This window comes from Paramormyrops kingsleyae, chromosome 6, assembly GCF_048594095.1.
Source record: "Paramormyrops kingsleyae isolate MSU_618 chromosome 6, PKINGS_0.4, whole genome shotgun sequence".
NCBI lineage: Eukaryota > Metazoa > Chordata > Actinopteri > Osteoglossiformes > Mormyridae > Paramormyrops > Paramormyrops kingsleyae.
In genome coordinates, this window is record NC_132802.1 from 21,992,730 (window position 1) to 22,019,688 (window position 26,959).

At 42.8% G+C, this 26,959-nt stretch overlaps 1 protein-coding gene across 1 annotated transcript; it reads left to right on the plus strand.

Annotated features, from left to right (window-relative positions):
• Positions 1 to 5,984: 5,984 nt before the first annotated feature.
• On the plus strand, positions 5,985 to 20,376 carry LOC111842328 (RING1 and YY1-binding protein B-like). Its single transcript, XM_023808828.2, has 5 exons — positions 5,985 to 6,168; positions 6,703 to 6,828; positions 17,673 to 17,999; positions 18,088 to 18,180; positions 18,642 to 20,376. The coding sequence occupies exons 1-5, from the start codon at positions 6,143 to 6,145 to the stop codon at positions 18,868 to 18,870; spliced, it is 801 nt and encodes a 266-aa protein (XP_023664596.1). The 5' UTR covers positions 5,985 to 6,142; the 3' UTR covers positions 18,871 to 20,376.
• Positions 20,377 to 26,959: the final 6,583 nt, after the last annotated feature.

Below are 26,959 nucleotides of genomic sequence, written 5' to 3' on the forward strand. Positions count from 1 at the left end.
CACAATTCAGGGCTGCAGCCTTATATGGCTGCATTTGAAGAGCGAATGCATCACAGCAACGCGACAAGCCTGTCCCGTTTCAAAGGCTCCTTCAAATGCAGCCCAGAAATGTGTCCTTTTCCCAGGCTGTGAAGGATCTACCTGATGGATCTTTCATGGCCTAACCTCTACCAAGATTAATTGCATGGACCTTCAAAGAATGTAGCCTATGTTGCTTGCATCCTTCGAAGGATGCAGCTCCTAAATTGGAACACAGTTATAAACTCCGAGTGAAGCACGACATCCAGGCACATCATCAAAACATATAGCTTTAGTCTATTCTCCATTTAGACAAGGCACATAAGAATCTTCCATACTTTTACTTCCATACTATTCTATTACTTTTAATCACAAATAAAATGAATTTACATTGATACCTTCACTAATTAAATTATTTTAACAATTTTATGGGGGAAGCTGACCTTCCCATGTAGTCTTAGAGCAATCACTTGTGGTCTACATCCATTGATATTAGACAAACAGGAATATATGCATTTGATATTTGATAATGATATCAGAGAAATATTGACAAGCTACACTGCCCCCCCACCCCTAAAGATGAAATATCGACCAATATTGCAACAAGATGAAATATCTTTGTCAGTCAATGACCTAGTTTTCTACTAAATATAATCTTCACAAATCTTCATGTCAGCAACAATGATCAACAATGGAATAGAGCATGAGCAGCTGCATATATTTATATGATGCAATTACAACAAGAGGCAGGTGTGGGCTATTAAAATAAACCAAACACTAGAAACGAGAGACAGCAAGGAACAGGTGAGGGTCGTTTACAATTAGCCACACACTAGAAGGTACAAGAAACAAGAATTACCAAACTGAACTAAATTCATACAGGGACAACTAAAAACAAAGACATCAAAGAAGTGATGCAGCAACAGAAACACATGATGTAATTAAGACAAAACTGGGGCAGAAAATGCAAAAGATCCAAAATGACTGGCCAGTTCAAACCCATGATGGTAATGATACATGGTTTTTAGCCACATGCTCAGCCCATTCAGCCAAGTGGCAGCCCAGGAAGCAGGGGAAACACTTGGGACCAAAATGTACTAAACATATGAAAGGATGGGATGGCCACTGACACCTGCTGGTCAGCTGGGGAAACAACAGACAGAAAGGGACAACACAGGGGCTGATGCTGACAGGAGGTACCTTTATAGAAGTACAAAACAGGAAGTACCTATTTAATGTTGTAAAAAAATGCCTATATATTGAAATAGATTAGGAGCTAGTAGGAAAAAACGATACTGAATACAATGAACCAACTGAATTTCCACCTTTAGCATAACTGTGCTTCCGAACGATAGTGATGTTCAAGAATTTGCTAAATCAGTTACATGCATGCAATTATACAGAGCTGAAACTCCCCCAACCCTCCCCAACCCCCCCCCCCCCCCAGGCTGACCATCTACATGATCCTCATCATTCACACTTTATGTACTGGGGAAAGTACCCACTGAGTTCATTAAAACAGCAGTATTGATGAAAGACAGCAAACAACAGATGTGGCTGTAAGGATAGTGAGTGGGAAATAACCAAATCAATGCAAGCTGCTTTAAACTGCTTCACACTCACCCATAACCACAGTTATTAGTTATTACAGTTTTTCTCAACTGCTTTGGCTCATTTCATAAAACATACTTAACATTCTTATGACAACAAGTACATTTCTCAAAATAGTTTATACATGCAGCACAACAGTATGGTTTATCACCCAAAACAATTGACTCATGTCTCAAAAGTAACTGATTCTATCAATGCCACTAAAAAGTACCTTTGTCATTGTTTAGACAGTTGATCATTTGCATGCATGTACTAAAACATTTGCAATTTGTGTGAAACAATGAGAAATTATGTTCTGCTGAGCACAAGTGACATTGTGTTGGGGGGACTTCATTGTGTGGAAGTGACACACATTGTTTTGCAAATGTTAATTATCATTTCATAAATGTGTCACAGCAATTGACAAAGACTGTAAATTCATTGTGGACTGGACAGACACAGATGAAAGGGCAATCTGATTTCACACAGCAGCATCAGCCCATAAAGTGCTTCTCTCTCCACATTCTAGACACAAGTGGAGTTTGGTATTATGAATAATTTACAGTTTTGCTTGATTGCTTTGCCACATTTCTCATTTTCCTCATACAATTATTTGCTTTTGGGACAAGCCTTTTGCTAGTTAACTATACTGTTATGCTACATGCATAAAATGTTTTTTGATATTCACTTATATACTGTATATCAGAATGTTAAGCATGTTTCTTGAAACATATCAAAACAATAAAGAAAAACTGTAATCATTTAATACTAGATGACTTTGCATTTACAGTTTTCTAACCGCAATAGTCAAAACAGAAGCCACAATCTTAAAACAGTCAACACAACCTGCACAACACTTACATAATTTGCAAAACTACATTAAAGGAGAAAAAACCACCTTGCCGATCGAATCAATAAGTTACAAAACTCCGTAACTCACTCAAACAGTGCAAACAGTGGTCAGTTATGCCCTGTAATGCTTGTTGTGCATTATTGTGCTTACTATAATTCACCATACAGTACTTACACAAATGGATCAACTGAATGAAATGCAAGAATGTAAACAGTAATATGGCCAGTTGTAAAGAATGCCGTAGCTACAGTACAGATCAACCACAGTAAAACAAAGTTACTCATTTCAGGAAATTATGTGTAATAACCCAAATACAAAGACTGTTGTCCTTTTTTGCTTCATTGCCTTTGATCAATCCTCTGCCTGATATTTGGCCAGGATCACATACAATATTGTCCCTAGCAGTGCAGCATGGGAAATACCTCTGGGTATGCCAGACCCAGCCTTGGCAATCTGATGCTGTGATTGCCCTACATGCCTCAGTAATAGCATCCAACAGCAGCATTTGGTCATAAGGATGGTGTTCGTAAACCTTCCATCTTCCAGCAGAAAAAAAAATTCCTCAATAGGACTGAGGAATGGAGAGTACATAGAAATGCAGAGATGAAACCTCAACCAGCCCCTCACTGCAAAACAGCAATGGAAATTAACTTTGTCCCATATAACCACATAAATGCAATATGGCCTATTGACCTCAGCATCTTGCTTCCCATTGGACCTCAGAAGTCGTCTGTAGAGCTCATCAAGGAATGGTCAAAGTTTGGCAGAGTTATATAGCCCAGCTGTTGGGACGTACAATATATGGACAAAAATATTGGGACACCTGGCCATTACACCCGCAGGAACTTTTATGACGTTCCATTCTAAATCCATAAACATCAATATGGAGTTGGTCCCCCCCGGACTTTGTACAAAATGTCTTGGTATGCATATCAATACATTTTGGATAATTGTATGCTTCCAGCTTTGTGGGACAGTGTGTTGCTTCTGGGTTCAGTGTGTTGTTGATCCTTTATGACTGTGCCCCAGTGCACAAAGCAAGATCCATAAAGACATGCTTGGGCAAATTTGGTATGGAAAAACTTGACTGGCCCACACAGAACCCTGACCTCAACCCCTTCAAACATCTTTGGGATGGACTAGAATGGAGATTGTGAGCCAGGCCTTCAGGTCCAACATCAGTGCCTGTCCTCACAAATATTCTGCTGGATGAATAGGCAACAATTTCCTCAGACACACTCCATCATCTTGTGGAAAGCCTTCCCAAAAGAGTGGCAGCTATTATAGCTGCAAAGGTGTGTGGGGGGGGCAACTCCATATCTAAGCATTTGAGAAATTTGTAAGAATGCAACTTAGAGGAATTTCTGAAGAAAGAAAGGAGTTACACTTATTGTGTTTTAAATTTAAAAATCATAAAGTATTCCTTTTTAGCCCTTATATGATTCCAATGGCTTTTATTGCAGAAAGCTTCAGAATAAGGTCAATGTTAATGTTGCATAAAGCCATATTTGCTAATTTTGGTCTGATACAACAGGTGTAATGAAGGCTTCTTTTAACCTTTTTAATGGTTCAAAACATTTTAGTGTTTTCAGTTTTTAATTTGTATTTGTAAACAGAGAAGGAACTTGGCTGATAGGGAGAAATGTCAAGAAACAACATGAATTAAATTTTTCGTTATTGAATTTTACAAAACAAATATGGCTGTGTATTTTGATGCTTTGATTTCTCATTCTTTAATAATATGTTAAGATAGCATGTGTGTGATTATGTATGAGTTGGGAGGGAGGTAGAAAAATTACTCTAGTACCTTGAAATTGATATCTATCATTCAGCTGTCATTGTTCATCATAAATCCACTATGCCATGAAGATGAATGATCTGTGGTCTGTCCCTTAGTGACGTGCCTTACAACTAGCAGCATGATGACAGACCTCTATCCCAGGCTTTTGGTAAGCAGACATCATTACCCTCAGGAATTACACGTCTTGCAACACCCCCACCCCCCATCTATGGTGACATTGCTTATCGATTCCCTCCAGTGATGAAAACCTGTAACCTTCATGTCATCAGTTCTCATCCTTTACTGTGATTCCATAGCAGCTGAGAATGAATAAACTTGTCAGTACTGCTATTGTCTGCTTAAAAGGCTTGGTAAATTGTCGGGGTTGTCATGTTTATGGACTAGCTTAAGGGCTTTAATGCTTCAATGGCTGAGTCCGATGGCTCACTGTGGATCTAGTTTGAAATCTGATACAGGAGGCTAACAGGCATAATCAGTAGTTTGGAGTATGAGGTGCATTCACTTGATTACGATTTAGTGTGGCAGGGATTTCTCCAGCACACATCCATCCACAACGAAAAATTGCCCTTTATACAGATGTAACAGCTGTGTACTTAATTGAAATACACCAGCATCCCACAACTAATCACACAGATTCGGCACAAATGGATAAAATGAAGAACATACTTCAGCTAGTGCAAGTGGCACCAAGGATTGGTGTTGAGTGAGAGAAAGTAAACCAATAGGTTAATATGTATTTTTTTTTAATCTTATGTTACATTCTCTTATGATGAAGCACAGAAGCTGAGAACGTTTTTGTATCACTATTGACCAGTTTCCCAATAAATTTTTGACATTTGATGGTTCTCCTGTCGGTAACATTACTGGAAGAATGCAAGTTCTTGTAACGTAAAAGCTGCAGTTTGCCCAATGACTATTTTCGTTTTTGTGAACTACCTGAGGGTTTCAGTATAATTCGTTTAACTCCAGGTGATGTAGTTTTGGATGCATGGGAATAAATATGTTTTTAAATATTTGAATATTCATCATGCTTATAAGTGACTAAGTTTTTCAGTATGCATTGACTTAAGTAAATTGATCTGTTGTTCAATATTGTGTACAGCATTCAGAGAGCCTGAAATAAATCAGTGTAACAAGTGTAACGTGAAAAATGGTATTATTACAAGTGTAAAGCAGGATAGCCCGGGTTTTATGCCTGTAAACACAATAAAATTGATCCCTGTAACTTTTTTCCTTTCATGAGTTTTCCTGTTTTGTTTCCAATAAGTTAATAAGAACGTATTGATATCGATTAGTAAAAATAACCCAAAATGGTTATAAGAAAATTATGTTTAATCATAACCATTACCACCACCACAAGAATAATAATAATAATAATAATAATAATAATCAAAATAATAATAGTTTGTTGTTCTTCTTGATTGTGTGGAATGTATTGCATTATTATAATAACCGAATATTTGAACGTTTTACTAATACTACTAATAATCTGGGGAAAGTTCCGTAGTCCCATAATTAACTTCTCTACATTCCTGAAATCACCTTCGCGCAGCATCTCAGTCATGCAGCACCGAGTCACGCTCATGCAAAGCGCGGCTGTGGACGGCGATGCCGAGTCCGCGGAGTCACGCATAGGCGCGTTAATAGGCGCGTTACTCACCAGCCCAACTCGTTAATTACTTTTGGTTTATTTCGAGAGTTTTAAAGCGAGGCGGCCGCCTATTGGGCGCCGCGCGGTCACGTGGGCCGCAGCCGCTCAGCTCCGCTCCAGTCGGTCAGTCAGCCAGCTCACCTCCACAGCGGCTCTATCTGGATCCCGCACTGTAGCTACGTTACAGAGCCAATTTTCTTCCTTTGGAAGACACTTTCTTTTTTCCACCATGGGCGACAAGAAAAGCCCAACAAGGTAGCAAAACTGTCTAGCTCAGGCCGTCTTCTACCATTATGAATTGGTCCTGGGATATTTTATTGGCGTTTTAGGGGTGAAAATTGACTGTTTTCCGAAGGAGTTTCTCCCCTTTTCTTTCTCTTTTTTGCGAGCCATGGCTAATCTCGAACAGTGCAGCTATGGCGGATTGTCTGTCTTTTATTCTGGCAAGCTAATCACCCTCAGACAAAAGGAAATGTGTAGTGCTTACGCATGGCTGTTTTTCAAAGCCACTTCGGTCGCAGCATAAACTCGACCGAACGGTGACATTTTCGATGGCCGATCGCCGTCTTTAGCTCTCAGTTGCATGGCTAACGATGGGTCGCTCGCTATTGACATGGTCATTTGGGAGGTAGCTAGTCAATACAAATTCAGGATCGCTTTTGCATTTTTTTTTTTAGCCCCGGCACCTAGAGTTTGTGCGTTGCAGTGTGCGCGATTAAACGGCGCTTTTCGGCTGTGCATCGTGTGCTTTGCGATGTTATTGACCTGTTGTTTTGTTGAATCCTCAAGGCCAAAAAGACAAGCCAAATCTACGGTAGAAGAAGGGTTTTGGGATTGTAGCGTCTGCACCTACAGGAACAGCGCCGAAGCCTTCAAATGCAGCATCTGCGACGTACGGAAGGGCACATCGACGAGGTATGGAGCTGTTTCGCTTGGCTACCTGCAAAAAGGGGATCTGTTTATTTCCATTTTTTTGGAGTCACGTTTGACACAGACTTCCCTTTGCTTGACATGTTCCTGGATGGAGAAGGATGTATGGTGACATGTATGCATGGTCCTGACTTGTTGATTTACGACGTTGCGGGCGTCCCTTCAGCTCGTAGGTAGCCGCTTACTGATGGATGCAGGTGTATGTCTGTCACTCCTACAGCCACCTCCAGCCGCATCGTCGCCCCCGATCGTTCAAATGACAGACTAACTTTTTTTGTAATACTGGCCAGTAAATACTGCCATCGTTTTTTTTCATTATTATTATTCTATGACTATGTGCATTTCGACGGAGTACCGGCTATCGGAATCTCGGCGAAGCGCCGTTCAGACCCCGGTCTGCATGGTCATCCCCCGAGCATTCCCCGCCGTGTGCCCGGCGTCCCCCGCGTTATCCGCCTGGCCAAACGTGCCTCGATCGCGGACCATTACACGAGCTGTACCCCGGAGGTCAGGATGCATGTGAGGGCATGTCTTAACGGGATGCCATTTCGGTGCCTTTCTGATATGAGAGACCCGTGAGGTTTCTGGGGAGGAGAAGAAAAAGAAGGGGGGGGGGGGTAATAAAACTCGAAATCGAAAATGACATTAAGGCGGAGTTTGCATGTGTATTTGGAGAGGAGGGGGTCTCCTGGAGTGTGGAAGCCTTTTTTTGTCATTTATTTATTAAATATTACTTCGACGCTGCCGATGATTTCCCCCCAGCGCTGTCCTGTTGTCCTGTACACCGGCCACGAGCGAAGCTGATAAAGGCGCCCGATCGGCCGAAGCCCGTTTTCTATAAACCGGCTCCTTCACCCCGATGTCAGGCAGGAGTCGCCGCTGTTACAGGACGCCCGACTTCATTTGGGACAAAAGGCGTTTTCATTAAATGCCAATGTAACATTTCATAATATACACGTTGTCTACGGTGCTTAAAATGAACCTGATTGCGGTTATTTGGACCCGTCTGGCGAGCATTAGCTCCATTCCGATTCTGGCACGTTATTGAATAAGTCGTAGAGTCGAAGTTGAAAAGGACGGAGGCTCGCGTTTATTTATTTGTTTATTTTGAGTTATTTACTGATTTTTCAGGGTAATGCGCGTAAATTTTTGATATCATTCGATCGGATTCCTTGCGAGAATTTTGTTTATGAAGTGAAATGAGCAGAATATGTTCTACGGAGGAGTGCATTGGCTTGTTAGTGAGGCTTCTCTTGTCCAAACAAAGGAAACTGATCGTTGACTTGTTTTAAATCCGCTTATAACGACTAGTAATTGTACATTTTTTTCAAAAACAGCAAATAGAGGTAGCCTTGAAATTAGTTTGAGATGCATATTAGGCTTAATAGTTAACCATCATGAATAAACTCAGCAGTGAAATTCTTTGCCTTTTAAGTGAGGCTACATTCAACAAGTATTTATTTAGCACAGAAGGCTTTCATCTATGTTGGTGTCCATAGGTCATTTGCTCTTGTCCGAAGTTCCTATTGCCATTTTGGGGCTGAGTGTAGTTCATGTTGCTACTTTTATCCAGAAAAGACTGTCTAATAAACTATAACAGTTACTTGCTTGGTACTTAACATACTTTTCTGGATTTACTGGATTTATGTTTATACACTTTATGTCTGGGTTATAATTACGAAAGTAACTAAGAATGTTGTAGCCTGCGTTGATTGCGAAAGTTGTCATACATATCCAACACTTGTAATGTAGCCTAAACTTTTTGAGAAACTTTTACTCGCACTATTAAGTCATTTGGTATTGTTGACAGGAATTTTGCATTGACCCTCAGAGGGCGCTTTCCCAGTGCACTTTCAGTACTTTCCCTTTTCCATTAGGCACTTTCACACCCTCAGAACCTTTTTCCAGGACCAGGGATTTTTGTTGTGTTCACACCGCAGGAACTCGAACTTTTCATTCAAACACAAACTAGTGGGGAGGCACTTACAGCCAAAGCTTGCTAATTGGTTGACCACAAGCACCGGTGCTGTTACCTGGAAGGGCTGAAAAACAAATGTAGCAGAGCGAAAAATTGAGCAGATGGAATGGTTATGGCACCCCAATCACATTTAGTGCATCAGTTAATACATTTTTTTGCTTGCATCTTCATATTTTTGCATTGGAAAATTTGATCGTTAACCAATATACTTTTGTCTAATTTCGCCGATGGTAAAACTTGCCAGCGCTTCTTAGCGGGATAACATAGGTATTTATTCTGTGCAAAATGAAAGATCGATGTGCTGGCCAGATTTATTAAGAATCATGAACAGGTCGCAGGCCATATAAGTAAAATACAAATAAAAGGCTACATAACCAGAAAAATGACTTATTTATCCTCCATTGTATTGGCATGGCGGTGTAGTGTCATATATTATGTGTGAAGCTTAACATTCGTATTTTTTGCGCTTCTGATGTTTATTTAACATAAAGGTCCCAGAAAGTTACAAAGTTGTAGGCCTGAGACAGCCCAGGTACTTGTAAACCAGGACCAAGTTGCAGAACTTTGGTGTGAAAGCGCTAATTGTGCTAATTACCACACAGCTCTTGAGCTGAATCATTTATGGTGGAACTGGGAAAGAACTAAGCAACATAGGCCCCCCCAGGACTGGAGTTTGACACCCCTGCGCTAGTGTATCAGTACCAAAAGTTCCAGTATCAAGAGTACCAGAACAGTTGTGGTACTTTTTTGGTACTTCCGTACTTTGGGGTAGGACTTGCAAACATGTTCATTGTCGATTGGTTATGCAAATAGCCTGCCTCTGAAACACAGTATAATCACCAGCTTGAAAAAAGATACAAACCCAAAACAATGATAAGCAAAGTTTATAATAATAAAATAATAATGATGTATGCATGGACAAATGAAGCGACTGCAGTTTTAATTGCGATCTACTTGGAAGAAGCAGAAGATCTGCATGGCATGACACGAAATTTTTTCAAAATTGTATTTGCTACAATATACTAGGGCTACACGATATTGGAAAAAAATCGTCAATCCATCTCATCAATCCATTTACAACTGATTGTAACTGCAAGAATGAAAATGATCCGAAACTGTATGCAGAGCTCATGCAAAAGCAGCAGCAGTAGACTTGAAATTGATTTTTTTTTAAAAACTTATAAGCTCTACTAGATAATCTTGAAAAGGAACAATCATTAAAATTGCAAAGCTCGCTAAGTTTTCTTTTCTGACAAAATAAAAATGTTTTAAACTTAAAGCCTGCACACTAATGTCCGTACAGTATAAATACAGTATATGAAAAAGCCTGATCTCAAATTAGCTGATTGTCATGGTCCTTGCGTTGCGCAAATTGCATGTACGTAACATGCGATGTTGGTATTAATATCGCACATCGCCCAGCCGTATAATATACTTTTGCCATTTTTCGAATTCAGTACAAAATACCCCGCCTCACATTGCGATGTCAATCAGTGGCGGTACCAGTTTTTATGCCAGTGGAAAACCAACACAAAGAAGTACTGTACTTTTGGTATTAAGTACCAAAAGTACGACAACTGGTGCAGTGGAAAAGGGCCCATAGGTGTTATATGCTGTTTGTCAACATTTAGTAAATGTTGCCAAATTGCTATGGACTTTTGTGTTAAGCGTCACAGGCAAGGGTGCATTTTTTTTTTTTTTTCTTAACCTGCACAGAACCAGTTTGAACCAGCAGGAACTCGGTTGCAGAAATGCAGAGCTAACAACATAGATCAGATGTAAAGGAATATGCAGCCAAAAATTAACATGGAAAATGTTCATCTGAAGAGCCAGCAAGAGGCAGCGCTCTTTGTAGCAAAGTTTAGTTTTTCTTCAGAGTAGCTACCATTTTCCATTGTGTGCAGGCAGGACTGTGTTTCGCGAGTAGCTTTGCATTTTAGATGGAGAGCTGCCTTCCTTACGGCTCACCAGGTTGTGTTTAAATCATCTTGGGCTTTCAGAGTAATAGCAGCTGAAACAGACAGCAGTGGTTTTTTTTGTCCCCCCCCCCCCCCATCATGGCAGAGTTTGTGAATTGATGCCACTATTATTGTTACAGTTGTCAGTAATTACCACCTTTTAACCCTCCCAGTCCTGTTCTTAACGTATTAGAGGGGGCAGATCAATGGGAAACTCGTGAATTGTAGGCGATGCGTAATTATAACCTGTGGTTGGAGTTATCGATGGGTATAATTGCAATCCAAATAAGTCAACACAGTTAGTGTACTTTAGGGTTTACCTATACTGTCATTTGCCTTAATCCATTATTCATACTCCATTTTTCCTCCACCCACCTATTGATAAAATGCATTCCTTATGCCAGCATATCAAATGTGACTGTACCTATGCATTAGCATTACTGTAATCCTACCACTGAAACCCTAAGACTTTAATTCCCGGTGCTCTCATTACTTTAAGTATGCATTTTTGAATATGGAAAAAATGGTGAAAATGTATATGTACCCTGTGTTCACCTCTCTGTTGAGGCTTGCGTAGCGAAAGTGTTCATTCGGGTCACCTTCTGATGATTTTGGGACCTTTTTGTTCAGGAGGGTTGCGGCAACAGCTTGTAAAATGTGGTAATTCGGTAGTCTTCAGTAAAATTGGCTTAAAGGAAGATGTGCTGCAGCCTGCCCACCAGCTTTTAATGCTTTTGGGGAAATTGCTCTCGCTAGCGTTTGAGAGATGGCAGCTGGGTAGTGTAGTTTTGTGAACTTCTTGTTGGCGAGATGTCTTTAGAGTGGAGAATGTTTGCAGTATTTTTGGAGGAACTCCAGGGAAAATAGATGTGATTTAAAACACACACAGATACAGACACACACACCGGATCAGGGTCACACTTTCCCTTGCCCATTATTCTACTAAATCAAAAAGCTATGGTATAAAATAAACAGACTGCTGCTGATTTGTTCATAAATAAATGTATATAGATGTACAAAAAACACCTACTGCACAAATTTTTGTCTAATTGTGGTCAACTTGACTGAGTGGTTTAAAAAAATCATGTCACTTGTTTTCTTTTTCTCCTGCTAATGATTGGGCAAAGGAGTTGACTTGAAGGTTTAGTTGATTTAGAAGTTTTAGCTGCCACAGTACCTATCAGCATCCTCCTGAACCTAAAATCTATCTGTCTGTCTTACCATGTCTGTGACCACTTAGCAGTATAAGGTCACAGTGAGCCTTGAGCCACTGTGGGAAAGCACAGGACACAAGGCAGGGGAATTCCCAGGATGGGATGTCAGACCATTGCAGGGCTCACACTTGGGCACAGTTACTCTCTATGGGCAATTTTGAAACACTGATTCAACCAGCCACACATTTTTGGATCGTGGGAGAAAATCTAAGTACCCAGAGGCTACCGACACAAAGACAGGAAGGACATGGAAATTCCACACTAACCAAGTTGGGGCGTGCATGGATTCAACCAGCATCAAATGCGTGTATAAATATCCATGTATTTGGATGCTTGAAGGTGTAAAGTTTAATTTGCTGTCAATAAGAGACTGCTTTGCAGACAAAGGAAATTGCATGAAAGATAACGTTTCTGTCAGATGATTGCTTGAGGACCCAATGATTGTCCTCAAGCAATCAGTTGGCTGCTGAGTCATTGATATGAAAGTATCTGTCAGACGTCTTTGAAAAGCTTTTGATTGATACAGCTGTCCAGCAATATTAGAATCCTGGGACTTATTTTGCTGAGCTGTAATTAGACCGCATTTGGCACATGGTGTATTGGTTCAGTCTTCTGCAAATGTACGCTGTGCTCTCTTCAGTCATTTCAAATGGCCTTTTACGCTGAAAGCTGCACCACATCGTCAGCTTCAACTGTGTCAACAGGAACATTAACTTATTTTCAGCGATTAAGTGAAGGAATCCTGAGGCATTCGAAAGGAATATGAATAAACACAGTTTCTGTTTGTTCTCCCATCTCGTAGTGCTGCTCCAGTGTGTTTCTGGCTTCTTCATAATAACGTCAATTTGCTTTGTACCTCACTTGGTACATTGCTGTGTGTTTGAATCTGTGCAGCTACAAGGGATACCAGTTGGGGGTGGGGTGTGGTAAAATTTACATTTGACCTAGAAGCAACTGAGTTAATTTGTCTTGTTTGTTTGTCCAGATTAAACGAGGAGGGAAAATCAATGCCCTGTAGCCTCCCGCTCTCATGCATTCAGTCACTATGGGAAATTTAGAGATACCAGTTCACGGAACTGCGTGTTTTTGATTGGCAGAAGGAAACCATAGTTTCCAGAGGACATCCCAACGAATTCAGAACCTGCTAGAACCACACACAGATCCAGGGCCGGGAATCAGGCCCGCATTCCTAGAGGTGTGAGGCTGAAGTGTGACCCACTTAGCCATCATGTGCCCAGTTATTTTTGCAATTCTTAGTGAAATGTATGCTTTAGTGGGTATTTCTGGTTTATAAATTTTTAATTTCCCAAATTGACATGAGGGTATACAGTATTTCATAAGGTCTGAGCACTCCGCAGTACCTGATGAATATTTTGAAATAACCATTTCGGTGTGGGGGATAATTAATAGATTTGGTTAATATCACTGTTGGTGTTATTACATCAGCTTAATCGTTAAAGGTTAAGGATACAGCATGCCCTCCGCCTGCCATCTTCATCTCCAAAACACGACCAACAGGTCAACCAGGTGTGGTCATGATCATCATCAGAGTTGGCCTGGAGAACAATTTAATTATATTTCATTAACTGCATTACATAGTTCAAAAACCAAATCAAATCTCAGTCTGGCTGATGTATGGCAAGGAAGCTTCTTTCTTCACTGTAAACCAGGTATGAAATTTGCATGTCTGAAGCATTAATATGCACGTGTGATATTTGTCTTGTATCAAACTGTGTTAAAACTGAGCTTACAATTACGCCTCAGGTATTTCCTGGATGTAAACCGTTGGTTTGCGATGACTTTCCAGGAAAACTCGCAGCTGTGCCTGGACTGTTGGCTCTCTGAGCCCATTTGGCACCAGTATGTGCGCTAAGCTAATAAATGGGCAACTACAAGCATTGTTGGAACAGTCTTGCCGTTTGCAAGCTTTACGCAGAGTACAGAGGGGAAAGCTGTTGCTTAAGGGCTGGCCATCTCTTTCCCGCCATCAGTGGATGCTATGCTGCCTAGGGCCCACAGGGGGCGTTGCCATCTGTGCAGTGAGATGCAGTGAGATGCAGCTGCTGTTTGCTGCAGGTCTGTTGCCAGGCTCCACACGTCGTGTGATTCTCAATCCCTGCAAAGACTTTTCAGGTGGAATCCTTCCATTTCCGCTTTTTGTGGAGTCTCTTCTAAGGAAGTTTTTCTCCTTGCTTTTTGCATAAACACTCAGGGTTTCTGGCCCGTGACGCAGTGCTGGTAGCTGGCAGTAAAGTGGGCCACCTTGCTGCCTGCCTGGCACACTTGGCAGGTCTCTTAAGCTACTGGTTCTGTCATCTGTTCTTTGGGGCCCCTCTTAAGTTGATTGGGGTCAAGGAGGTGACTTCCTGCTTTGTTTTCCCTTGGCCATGCAGAAGGCCCTGCGGCCCTTTTGGCTGTGCTCACACTCTACAAACTCAGAGGATCTCTCCTCTGATAAAGAGTCTGAGGTCAGATCAAAAGGCAAATCACTGAAGTGGGGCTGTGAATATCACCCTTTTGAATTGCTGATTTAATGGTGCAGCTTGATCAGCATAAAGCCATTCATTCATATGCTCATTTTATGTCTCTGCAAGGTGATTTACTACTTTGTGCGCTTTTCTGACTGTTAAGTGTTTTACTGGGACCTTCCTGGTTCTCTTTCAGTGCCAGTGAACAGCAGCGTCTGTCCTGGAGCTCGACCCCCCCCCCCCCCCCCCCCCCCCCCCCCTTAGGCTATAATCATGTTGATAGTGAAACTGTCGGGAGTAAATCCTGTGCCAGTCCAAAGGGCAGAAAGGCGAATGCTGGAGACAGATTTGTTATCAAAAGGTTCCATGTTCAATAACTAAGCAGGCAGAGAGGCTGCTGTATGCAGGAGGTTTTGGTCTGTAACTGCTACACCGACTGTTCCAGAGCTAAGGGGTCGTGGAGGTTGTTCTTTGCTGTTTGGGAGGGGAGCAGCTTCTGCTCTGCTCTGTGACAGGGGTCTCCAAACAAATCTGGTTTGGCTGCCATTATTGCAACATTTTTTTAAATGATTTTTTTTTACCCTACTCCAGCTAAGCACTGAAATGAAAATCTGTCGTAGCCTTCGCCTCTCAGGCATGGGGTCCTTAGCTAATGAAAGAGGGAGCATCCCCTTCAGACCACGTTCCCTGACCTGTCGGCTCGAGGTCGCAGACGCGTGCAGGACAGGCACACCTGGTAGGTTCTCCAGGAAAGGTGTGAGGAAGCCATCAACGTGCTAGACGGCCAGAACGGGAGCTGGAGAGCAGCCTGTCTGACCCTGATGAGCCCTGGAGCTTTCAGTGCAAACGGGGGGCCTGAGTGCTGTTGGGGGGCAAGGGGGGGGTTAGGGTGACTGCTGACACTGATGATGCTGTCACTGTCTGACCTGCCTGCGGGGACCAGCTATCTCTCTCTCTCTCTCTCTCACACACACACACACACACACACACACAATTCCACTGTACCATTTTGTTTAAATAGCTAATGCTACAATGATGGATCATTAACTACTGATAAATCCCAGTACAGTGATGGGTTGTTATCTGTCAGATAAATTTATTACAGGCCCTTACTGTACAATTATACCAACAATTAACATTTCATTATCTCATATGCCTATAAATTGAACCGCACTTACGTTTCATGAATACATAAAATCTATATGACCTATAATCTTACAGTAATCACTTATTCAGATGTAAATTTGTGAAGCATCATATCTGGCTAGGATTGTCTGCATAGGATATGTAGTCTGGCTCTGGAGGGTCATGATTTTCATTGTATGCAATACAGTTTATATTGGGTTTCTTGCATTCGCGTGCCTTTATTTATGGCGTTCTTAAATGGTATCCTACACGACCTCCTTTGCACTCCTTTGCTGGTCACTGACTGCACATCCTTGATCAGTCTGCCTTGTGACACTTCAGTCGTTTTCTATTTTTCTGCTTTTTTCAGAGTAGGTTAGATAAGTCCGCAGACAGATCACATGGTGCTCACACTGATGACAGTGTTTACCTGTCCTGTCCTGTCCTGTCCATGCCACGCAAGTAGCCAGCATTTAACTCAATAAAAAACACGAGGCATAACACTGATACAGAGTATAAACTCCCATTGGAACTGTTTGACTTTCCTTAGTGTTTAATTTTAAATCCTGAAAAATATAATTAAATGCCCAGGTAATACACCACATTCCCGACACAGACGGGTTCCCCTTGTTTACAGCTGTAATTACAGATTACTTGTATTCCTTAGAAGTGGCACTTGCACAGGCCGATGTTTTTGTGGCGGTTCACAGTTGAGCCCCAGCTTGGACAGCTCCGTGCTTGACAGCCAGTGGTGGTTTTGTTCGAATGCCAGTGTGCAGTTTACCGAACCCGCAGCGCAGTGCTGCCATCCAGTTTGCTGTGCCGCAGGGGCCTTCGAGGCTGGCCGCCCGGCCAGGCAGGCCTGTGTGTATGTATTCAGTAAACTACAAAACAACCCTTGGCTGTATTCATGTAGAAAAACTGGCTGTATTTTAAGCTACCTATTTGCAGTTTAAAATGGAAGGAGTGCAGGACTCCCATTTGGTTGTACAGCACTTGGCGAAGTTGAGGGATTTAAGAAGCGTGAATATGTATATTTTTTCCCCTGCTTTCCAAAGACAGATAGGTTGCTGGATTGTGAGTTGAAGGTGGCAGGTTTAAACCTACTCTCCTGCTGCTGTCCTGTTAGGCTGTAGTTGTGGATGAGCCCTGTCTCTCTTGAATCTGGCACTGAGTATGTGTTGACCTGGTGTTGGGATGTGACTTAGTACTGTGAGGGTATTGTCTTCCCCCACAGATTTATTGGCTTGCCCGTCTGCCCCCTGAGGTGTAAAGGCTCTTCCCAGCAATCAAGCAGGTCGTGTCCCCCCCCCCCCCCCCGTGGCCATCAGCGAGTCGCCGATTTGCTTGCGGAACAGTGTGAAACACTCTCGTCATTAGCTTTGTGTTGGGATTCAGAGGTCGGTAGGGACCCTGTTGGCAGTCTGTCCTCACAGTGTTTTTCTTGGACATTGTCTGGCTGAAGCAGGCCCTCATTCCAGATGCACTGCTGTGCGGCACAAGTCCACTGCCAGCATATGAATGGTAGGATGTGGTATCAGCGGCTACTGGTCATTATATCAACTGCAGATCCCCTTGTGCAAATGGCTTTTTGGTATTGTTGTTGATCCTGTCCAATGTAAGATTATTAAACTTTCTTTTTGAAGGGCTGAAAAGTCCTTTTACTGCTACACAAACTTCCCTTTTCTGTGTGTGTAAATGCATGTGTGAGTGAGTGCATGTACCTGTAAGAGTCAGCAGGGGGCAGGTGTGCACAATTGAGTGAAGCGCTCTATTCATTGATAAACAAGACCTGCTCCCTAATCAGATAAGCTGACATCAATGATATGCCACTAAAGTCTTCCCCTGTGACGACACCGCCCCCCCCCCCCCCAAAATCACTGGCTAATGAGATTACAGTGTGACTGAGGTCTGCCTGTCAGCACGTACATCTGGGAGCTCTGCACCCACCTCGCTCACCCCTGTAAGAGGCCAGAGCGACTCCCTGGCCTTCCTGCTGCGGCTCAGAGTCAAAGGGTCACAGGTTACCTCACTGCTTCGCCTCGTCTCCCTAAGCTGGGGTTTGGTTTTTCTTTTGTTGCCCCAGGAAACCCCGGATCAACTCTCAGCTTGTGGCCCAGCAGGTGGCCCAACAGTACGCCACCCCTCCCCCGCCGAAGAAGGAGAAGAGGGAGCGGACCGAGCGGCCGGAGAAGGACCGGCAGGACGGCGACCGGCCCGACAGGGTCCACCCGGACGAGGAGACGCCCGAGCAGGTTCTCCCCGACCTGGAGTGGCCTGACGGTATCCGTCCCGAAGCCAATCAGGTCCACCCAGACGAGGAGAAGCTGCAGATGGAGAGGCTCGACAAAGAGAAGCCGGACAGAGAAAAAGACGTCACTCCCACCAAAAAGACCAGTGTCAAAAAGACAAAGTAAGTATCCAGACTGAGCTGCGTTTTAAACGTCGGTGGTCCCTGGGGGGGGGTTCACTAGCACCCACTACTCTGCTGTCCCACCTAGACCCAAGTCAGACACGCACCAGAGTCCCCCTAGTGAAAAACACAGCGTCCGGTCAGGAAACTCGACGAAGAGCAGCAACTCTCGCATTTCAAGGTAACCCTCTCTGTTCTTTGCCCTTAAGTAGCTCATGTCAGCATATGTCTGTGTGTGTCTGTTTGTGTATGCATAGTGAATTTGTTTTGTATCTTTGTTCCTGTGTGTTGTCCGAGTGATTTAGCTCTGCAGTCTCAGATCCTGCCTCAGCCTTCCCTAATTTATGTCCTCAAGAAAAACCCATTTCTTTTATTAATTGAATTATTAATGAGTTTGTCTTCTGACTTGAAATGGAGCAGTAAACTGCCAGCCCGCCCTGTATAGTGTGTCATTGTGTCTCGTTTCGAGCCTCTCCTTCATCTTCATCCCGTGCCGACTTGCTCTGTGTAGCACGTCACCATCAATATGTCTCGTCACGAGCCTCTCTCTCTATCTTCATCCCGTGCCGACTCGCTCCGCGTAGCGTGTCATCGTCAGTACATCTCGTCACGAGCCCCCCTGTCCATTTTCTTCCCCCACAGGCCGAAGCTGAAAAACGTGGACCGGAGCACCGCCCAGCAGCTGGCAGTGACGGTGGGCAACGTGACCGTCATCATCACGGACTTTAAGGAGAAGACGCGCTCCTCGTCCACGTCTTCGTCCACGGCAGCGTCCAGCACTGGATCGGAGCAACAGCAGCATAGCTCGGGCTCGTCTCGTGCCTCCACCCCGAAAGGGCACCTCTCTACGGGGCACGACGAGTCCTTCTGAGGACGTCCAGCCGGAGGGGTGGGCGAGCTGTGTAAAGAATGCAAGTGCACTTGGACGTGCAAGCCCCTCCCACCCACGCCTGTCCCCCGAGGGAGCCCGGACACTAACCCATTCCGTAATTTTAACACGTTTTCCCCAAGGATCCTTTGTAAATGAATGTGTTGCTGAATCAACGTTTCTTATGGAAGAAAATTTTTGCTCTGCGGTTTCCATGTACATTTTAGCCATTTTAACCACCCGTATTTGTTATTTATTGCTAGTGGCAATTGTATATTTAGCAACAGTTTTCATTCTATCCAGACATTTTCCAGTAGCAGTTTTTGGCTTCTCCCCCCACTTCGGCCCACTGTCCTACACACAGAGACACACGCGCGCACACGCAGAGACACACGCGCGCACACGCAGAGACACACGCGCGCACACACACGCAGAGACGCGCGCACACACACGCAGAGACGCGCGCACACACACGCAGAGACGCGCGCACACACACGCAGAGACACACGCGCGCACACGCAGAGACGACACAAAGCAATTCCTGCATCTTGACATGATGCCTCAACGGGACCCACTGTGAAGAATGGGACCATCCATCCATCCATCCATCCATCCATCCATCCATCCATCCATCCATCCATTCATCCATCCATCAGTCCTCCCTCTGAAACTGCCAGTAGCACAGCACTGACACCCAGGAGCAAAAAAAAAAACTCCTTGTCTGCACTTATTCCCCCCACCAATTATCCACAATACACAGACTCAACCTTTCCAAACCATGGTGGGGGGGTTTTCAGAAGCATCGGGCAGTTTGCGTTCCAGACGGCCCTGAAACACGCTTCACATGCGTAGCTTCAGCGATGGCAGCACTGCAGTTACAGACGGGACAGAAGACGTGCTGGAATCGCCGGGGGGGTGGGGTATGTAGTTTAATTACATACCCAAATTTCACGCTTCCCAACTGTGACTCTTGGAGTATCGTGGTGAATCAGCTCATGCTTCCGTCACAGCCATCTGTTTTTTTTGCCCTTTTTTTTTTTTTTTTTTTTTTTTTTTGAGATAGATTGGCTGTCCCCAGCCGAATGATTTATAGGTGCAAATATTTCATTCCGTTTTTGCTGGTGCTGATGGGACAAATAGTTGGGCAGCTGAAGAGGAGGAGGAGCTGCCGTTCCTTTTATTGTCATGGAGATACATGTTTTTTTAAAACTCCATTATCTGAGTGAAGGCAACTGAGAATAGTCAGACTGAATTACAATGTTTAATTCACGTATTTTTTTCCCCTTCACTACTATTGTATGAAATAAAATGTTCATATCAACAGGTGATAAAATAACACATTACCTTTTGAATTGTATTAGACTTGTATAAGTAATACAAGTGTTGTAAATGATATGTTAATTTTATTTATTGAAGGACCAAAGGAATTTAATATGGTTAAATGGAGAAAATCGTTCAATTGTGTGATATAAATCAATTTTAAATAAAGAATATACATTTAAATGGTAACTTGTGTGTTTGCATGTTTTGGTTTTTTTTTGGGGGGGGGAGGTATTATGTCTGAAGTTATTATTTATGTGGAGGGTATGAAAAATGTTCATGTACGTAGTGTAATTACCATTTAGAAGTATCTGTTGAGATGTCAGTCCAGCAACCAGAGTAGAACATATGTGCATTAGGTCAGACCGTAAGCCCAAATGTAGTTTATCACATTCTGCTTTGCTTGTTACTTACCCTGTAACATCAGGAAATCGCTACCTCCGCCCCCCCCCCCCCCCCAAACAGTGTTTCCCAACCGTTCTGTCCATGTCTTAAAGTAGGCGTGGAGAGGTCATGGATCAAGGGCCCTGTTCCTGTTCTGGTGTTCCTGGTTGGTGCTGCTCACGTTTCAATGGTGAGTATGCAGAGCAGCTGGAAAGCACACACTATGTCGCTCTCGCCATTCTTCCCATTACCCAGTGTTTTGCATGTTAGATATTGATAGAGCTGCAAGTTGGTGTGTATGCATGGACAGCTTGCATTTGCACATCAGATCATGTCCTGAAATGGAATGTAACTAATATTAAAAAAAAATAATAATAATGAAACTTGACATTGTCAATATCTTGTTATATACAGTATGTCCTGTATTGGTCCTAACATGAGGTTTTCCTTTGTGAAATTTAGTTTTGTCTATTGTCACTGTCCAGTTAAAAACATGCATCTCCAAAATTCCATTATTTTAGGAAAACAACTTTGCAAAACAAACCTCAGACCATGTAATGAGACACCCTTCGCATCAGAAATGGAAACCTATCTATACACAGCCGTCAGTTAACGCTTTAATATTTAAAATGGATTGTCAGCAAGGCAAATAAGTCAGTGTCAACAAGATGCATATTAATCTCACCTTATGTTCATAATTAACAGTAGCTAACAACGATAAGTTGTTAAATTGAGCAATATAATTGATACAAACGTCCATCGTAAAAGATAACTAATACTAACATAAATACTATTTAAATAGATGCCTTCACAGAACGTCTTTTCATTGGTCAATTGGATGTCAAACACTATCCATAGACAGCGGAGAATGAGCAGAGAAAAGTCACAATTGTCAGTAAGTGGACATATGCAGTTTTCATCAGAGAGTGATCTGCTGTTCTCATGTTACTTTATTGTTTTCTAATAGTATTAAATTATTTTTTTAATGGCATTTTCCTGTAGACAGTAAACAATGGTTTTTTATGGTCTGTCTCATATCCATGCAGTCTGGTCTATTGTGGACAGCGAGCATTAACCTTGAAATTCCCTCTCATTTCTCTAAAGGGGTATGGGGGGGCAGTAGGAATTTGGACAATAGCCAGCTTTATGAAAGTTCGTGCTCGGTGAAAGGCTTTACTTCTGATAGCACTTAACAATTAAAGAAAAAGTCATAAGAAGACAGAGAAAAAGAGCAACAGGTTTTTTTTTTTTTTTTTTTTTTACTGCAAAATACAGTTGGTGGGTTAAAATAAAGCAACATCCCTGGGGGCCTGTGGAACCAATCCAGATTCTGGGGGACGCTCCAGTGGTTTCTGTGCTGTGAGAATGGCTGAAAGGCCATGAATAGGGCCCTCAGTCGAGGTGCAGGGCTGCTGGCACGCAGCCCGTTAACCAGTGATGGATACATGTAGAGATGGATTTCTTTGAAGGGCTCAGCCTCTGAATGGCCATCTCCTCTGATTCAATCTCAGGCTGCCCTGGAGGCTCTCAAGAGCCATTCTGCTCGATAGGTTTTAACGCGGCACTCATTTAGCACGTAGCTGTTGGGTCCTTCCTCTTGCAACCTACATACCTAAGAAAGAAATTGCGTCAGAATAGACAGACTATTCACATCTGCAGGACAGAGAAGGATCATTTAGCTGGGCCACTGAACGGATTTATTTTCCAGCACAGAAAATGAATTTCACCACGTTGTTCCAGATGCAAAGCTATATTTAAATTGTTGTTGTTAAAAAGGTATAGACAATGCATGATATGGCAACCTGGTGAAAGTTGCTCCCTTTGATTTGGCCATCTGCCAAGTGGGAAATGTGCAGGGCTTCATGAGATGCTTCTTCAAACTTGCTGATGTTGCAGTGTTTGTTGATGTCTCAACAACGTGACAGTCAGGAGACCCCATGGTGGAATCTTGTATGTTTGCTGATGGCCTGGTCTGGAAACTTCATGAAATCCAGAGGGATATGTTTAGGATATTCCAGGTACTTCCTTACATAGTTAAATAGTTTGTGCAGAATAGTACATACAAATGTCAGCTGCATACAAAGTGTTAGAATAAATTTATAACATTAACCGCTATGCGTGTGTGTTTGTGTATACATACATATATATATATATATATATATATATATGTATATATATATATGTATATATATATACATTTCTATAATGTGTGCGTAATTATAACTATCAATCAGTCATAACTATTGAAACTGAAAATAAGCAGTTTCAGAAATAAGGAATCAAACATCTGTAAATTATTCCACCAATCAGGTTCACAGGCAGAAACATTGTCCAAAAATGGAAGTTAAATGGAACACAGTTACACAAAAACATATATGGAAAATAATGTTATGCCAAGTAGGACTCAAACTTCAGTGCCAAGGATCTGCAGAAATGTTTGGCTGAGACAGGAATAGTTGTTCACAACTATATAATGTAGCGTACAATACATAGTGGTCTGCATGCAGGGTTGAAAGCAGTTTCTGCGACCTCACGAAAACTAATACTTAATGTATGCATGTAAAAGGCTAAGTATGCCTGAAGCTTTTTGGAACAAATTGCTTTGGGTTGATGAAAAAAGAAAATTGAATTATTCAACCATAACTGCAGATATATTTGGAGAGAGATGGGTGAATCATTTGAAGAAAAGAACACATTTCAAGTGTGTGGGTGGCTCTATTATGCTTTGGAGATTTGTAGCAGCCAGTGGCACAGGAAGTACTGCTTGGATGGAAGGAAGAATGGATTCAAGTAAACATCAGCAAATCCTATAAGTAAATGTCTGCAGCCGGTTGAGAGTATCTGAAAGGAGGTTGGACAATTCAGAAAGACCATTATCCAAAACTCATAAGTAAGACCAACTGTGATGTATTTATGGCAAAGCTGGATGAATGTTTTGGAATGGGCATCAGCCCTCGAACTTCCTCTGTGGCGAAATCTCTAACATGCAGGACACACAAGTGTATGTAAGGTATAGCAGTCATGTGTGGAATAAAAGGGGATGAAATTCCAAGAGCAAACGCTACAGGAAGTGTTGGAAAGATGTTCATCTGCTGGAAGAATGTGTCATGAAATATTAGCTTACAAGGTGCCCATGTGCAATTTTATTAACTGCCAAAAAAACGTGTCTAACGTCATGCCATGTACAGGTTAGTTAAAACTCTGCACAGATTTATTGAAATGCATTTTAAACTGGGGAGGGCAAACTTTCGCATGCCACTGCATTTGAAGAGACATGCAGTAGGTGGAGAGGTTCATCCTCACCTCATGCAGGCCTAACAGAGGCCCTGGATCTGAGTGAAGTGCAATGTGCTACCTCAGTCTGGCCAGACCATAGCTTCACGCGCAGGATTTCACCACTCCATCCCTCTACAGGGACAAGAGCTCCCAATAAAAGTCACGATAAAGAATTTACGGGCCTGCCGCTGAAGAGCTCACAAAATGGAACTGTAAATCGTTTCTCGGGAGTCTTACCTCATTTTTCCGTTTTGGCCTTTTACAGCTGGTTTGTGTTTTTTTAGGTCCATTCCAACAGCTGGCCAGAATCAAGAGGAAACACTTGGCCTTAAGTAAACCCATACTTTCCCTGAACACCCTGAAATATTAAGCATTTTTTAGTGCAGATTAGTGGATTAGTATTCCCTAGGTGAATGGTCATTATTTAAAAGATTGGGGCAACAAAGAACAGCAAAATGCACATTGAACTAATGCTGCCAGTATCTGCCCTCATTATTTTCTGCTTTATTCTCACTTATTCACCAAGGTCCCAATAACCTGCCTGACCACCCAAAAGGCATGTCTAATGAGATGCTTGTGAATTTATTGTCACTGACGTTTCATAATGTAATCTACCAACTTCATGACATAATTCTTTTTGTTTTCCATTTTCATTAGGAGCCGTGATTGTCTAAAATGTCATTTGTGTATTGACTGAATGGACAGATTTGTCCAACGGCCTCCTGGGAATCACATGCACTGATTAATGGGATGAATTTCTAATCCTCTTAATTTAACAATAGGCACTCTCTGAGAAGTGCCCTGTTCTTTACCACCATAGACCATTGCTCTTACTAATTACTATAGATTACTTTGTGCAGCTAGATGCAATTTGTAATCATACTTGACCTGTTCAGCAAGCCCCATTCATTATGCATGGAGTCCTCTGCAGAGCTGCGTTGCTAATTGACAGGCAGTTAGCGCAGCTGGCTGCTGCTCGCTTTGTCTGACCTGGCCAATACAGTCATCTCTTGTCCCCAAGGCGGTCGACACTCACACATTCGCTGAGAAGTTAAACACCCTCCATCTGACAAGTGGCCGGTGTTTTGTTGCCGGCCCCCTCATCACTTCACATGTGACGCTCATCCGGATGAATGCGAGCCGGTGGGCTTCTGTGGATGCTGACACATCGCTGACTCAGCAGACGCACTGGGAATTCCTCAAGATGTAACTAAAACACAATTATGATGTGAAAAGGCTGCCTGGCTTGCCCGTCATTTATCAGAGAAAAAATAAATCGAGGTCAAAACATTTATCTGCCTTTCCCTGCATAGCTGCCTTGTAAAAAAAACACAATAAAATGAATTGAAACATATTAAGGTCAGAATTATACGCAGACATAACCGTGGTTTTTTTCTCCCCTTAAATTACATCATTAGAGTGACATAAATGCAGTGCTAGAATGACATCTGGTTAACCAGAACGTGCTGCACCATTCCGAGTCCGATTGCCCGCAAACGTTCCCAAAATCCCCGGGATTAGGAGCTCTTCCAATTTGGCAGCAGTGGGCTCAGTCCCATCTTCACTTATCAGCGCGCCTGTCATCCTTTGCTGGGGACTCATCATGCTTCAGCATCTTATTGGTTGGTTCCCCATAAGTGTCCATTGTTTTTTTTTTTCTCTTTTTCAAAGGGGAGAAATACCATCCCAGTGAGGTTCATTTGGTGTATTTTTAAATGAACAGTTGACACTCTTTTTCATTGGTGTCACCTGCCCCCCAGGTCCCCATACCTGCTTCAGCCCCCACCCACTCATTTAATGTTTAAAACAAGCTGCTGATTGGACTCTCCCTCCCTGACCCCCGTTTCCATCTGGGGATGGTGCAGCCTGGTGGCTGGAGGTTTTGTCTGGCAGCAGAAATGCTGGCAGGCAGTTGTGCATCTGCTGGGGAGTCCAGCCAGCATGGCTGGAAAATCAGGCCAGACACAGTGTGCCCAGTGTAAAGAGCTGTCTGAAGGGCCACTCAGAGACCCTCCCGACACCACGGACAAGCTACCCTCAGATGTGACCGAGCTGTGACATGTTGCATGCAATGGGCAGCTGCTCTGAATGCGAATTGCACTGCTGGGTCACAGTGGGTGTCTGCAGTGTGAATCTGTGTGTACGTGTTTGGATTATGTTTATGTTACATTGTGGGGACTAAATGTTCCCCCACAGTGTGATAAAAACCTATGATTTTGACACTGTGGGGACCATTTTTCAGGTCCCCACAAAGATCTGTGACTGCAATCAAAAACGTAAGATTGCCAAAAATATTTTAAGGTTGTTGTGTTGGGATTAGAGTTTTCCCCATAGAAATTAATAAAGAGTCATCACAAAGATGTAATTACAAACCTGTGTGTGTGTGTTTGAGTTTGTGTTTGGATTATGTCTATATTACATTGTGGGGACCAAATGTTCTCCAGAATGTGTGTGTGTGTCTCAGGAAAGACCACAGTCCATTTCTGATGTGTCACCAGAAAGGTTTAAACAACAGCACACAGCTGGAGTTAGCCAAAAACAGTTCAACCAAGGAGACCTTAGGTAGTTGACATGACTGTTTATTTGGTTAAACATTTTAAATGAGTCTGAGAAGAGTGCTTTGGCGAAGCCCGTCTCCTGGTCGTTGGTTCTACCAAATCTGAAGCCGCCAGATCTGGCTGGGCGACCAGGCAGGAGGCGAAGGAGCCTACCCCCTCGGACCAGGCAGGAGGCGAAGGAGCCTACCCCCTCGGACCAGGACGGGGAGCCGAAGGTGGTGGAGGGGAGGAGGTGGGCGAACCGAATAGCTGTAACGGCAAAGAAGTGGGTTAGACTTATTCTTTATATAGAACTTGGACCGCTGTGATTGGACATGACGACGTTCATAAGGTCTCCTTGTTTGAACTTTCGTATTTACTTTCATTTATTTTCTATCTTAAAGCTGTTTTTTCCATGATACCAAAGTTTGCTCTGTGAGATGCTTATTCTTTACTTTCTCTTTTGTCCCAGTGTTTTTATCAACTAATAACAGTGACAAAAAACAGGGAGGAACCATTTTTCTATTTTTTTTATTCCCTTTCTGCTTGTAGTAATTGTCTTTTTCAGTCCTGCA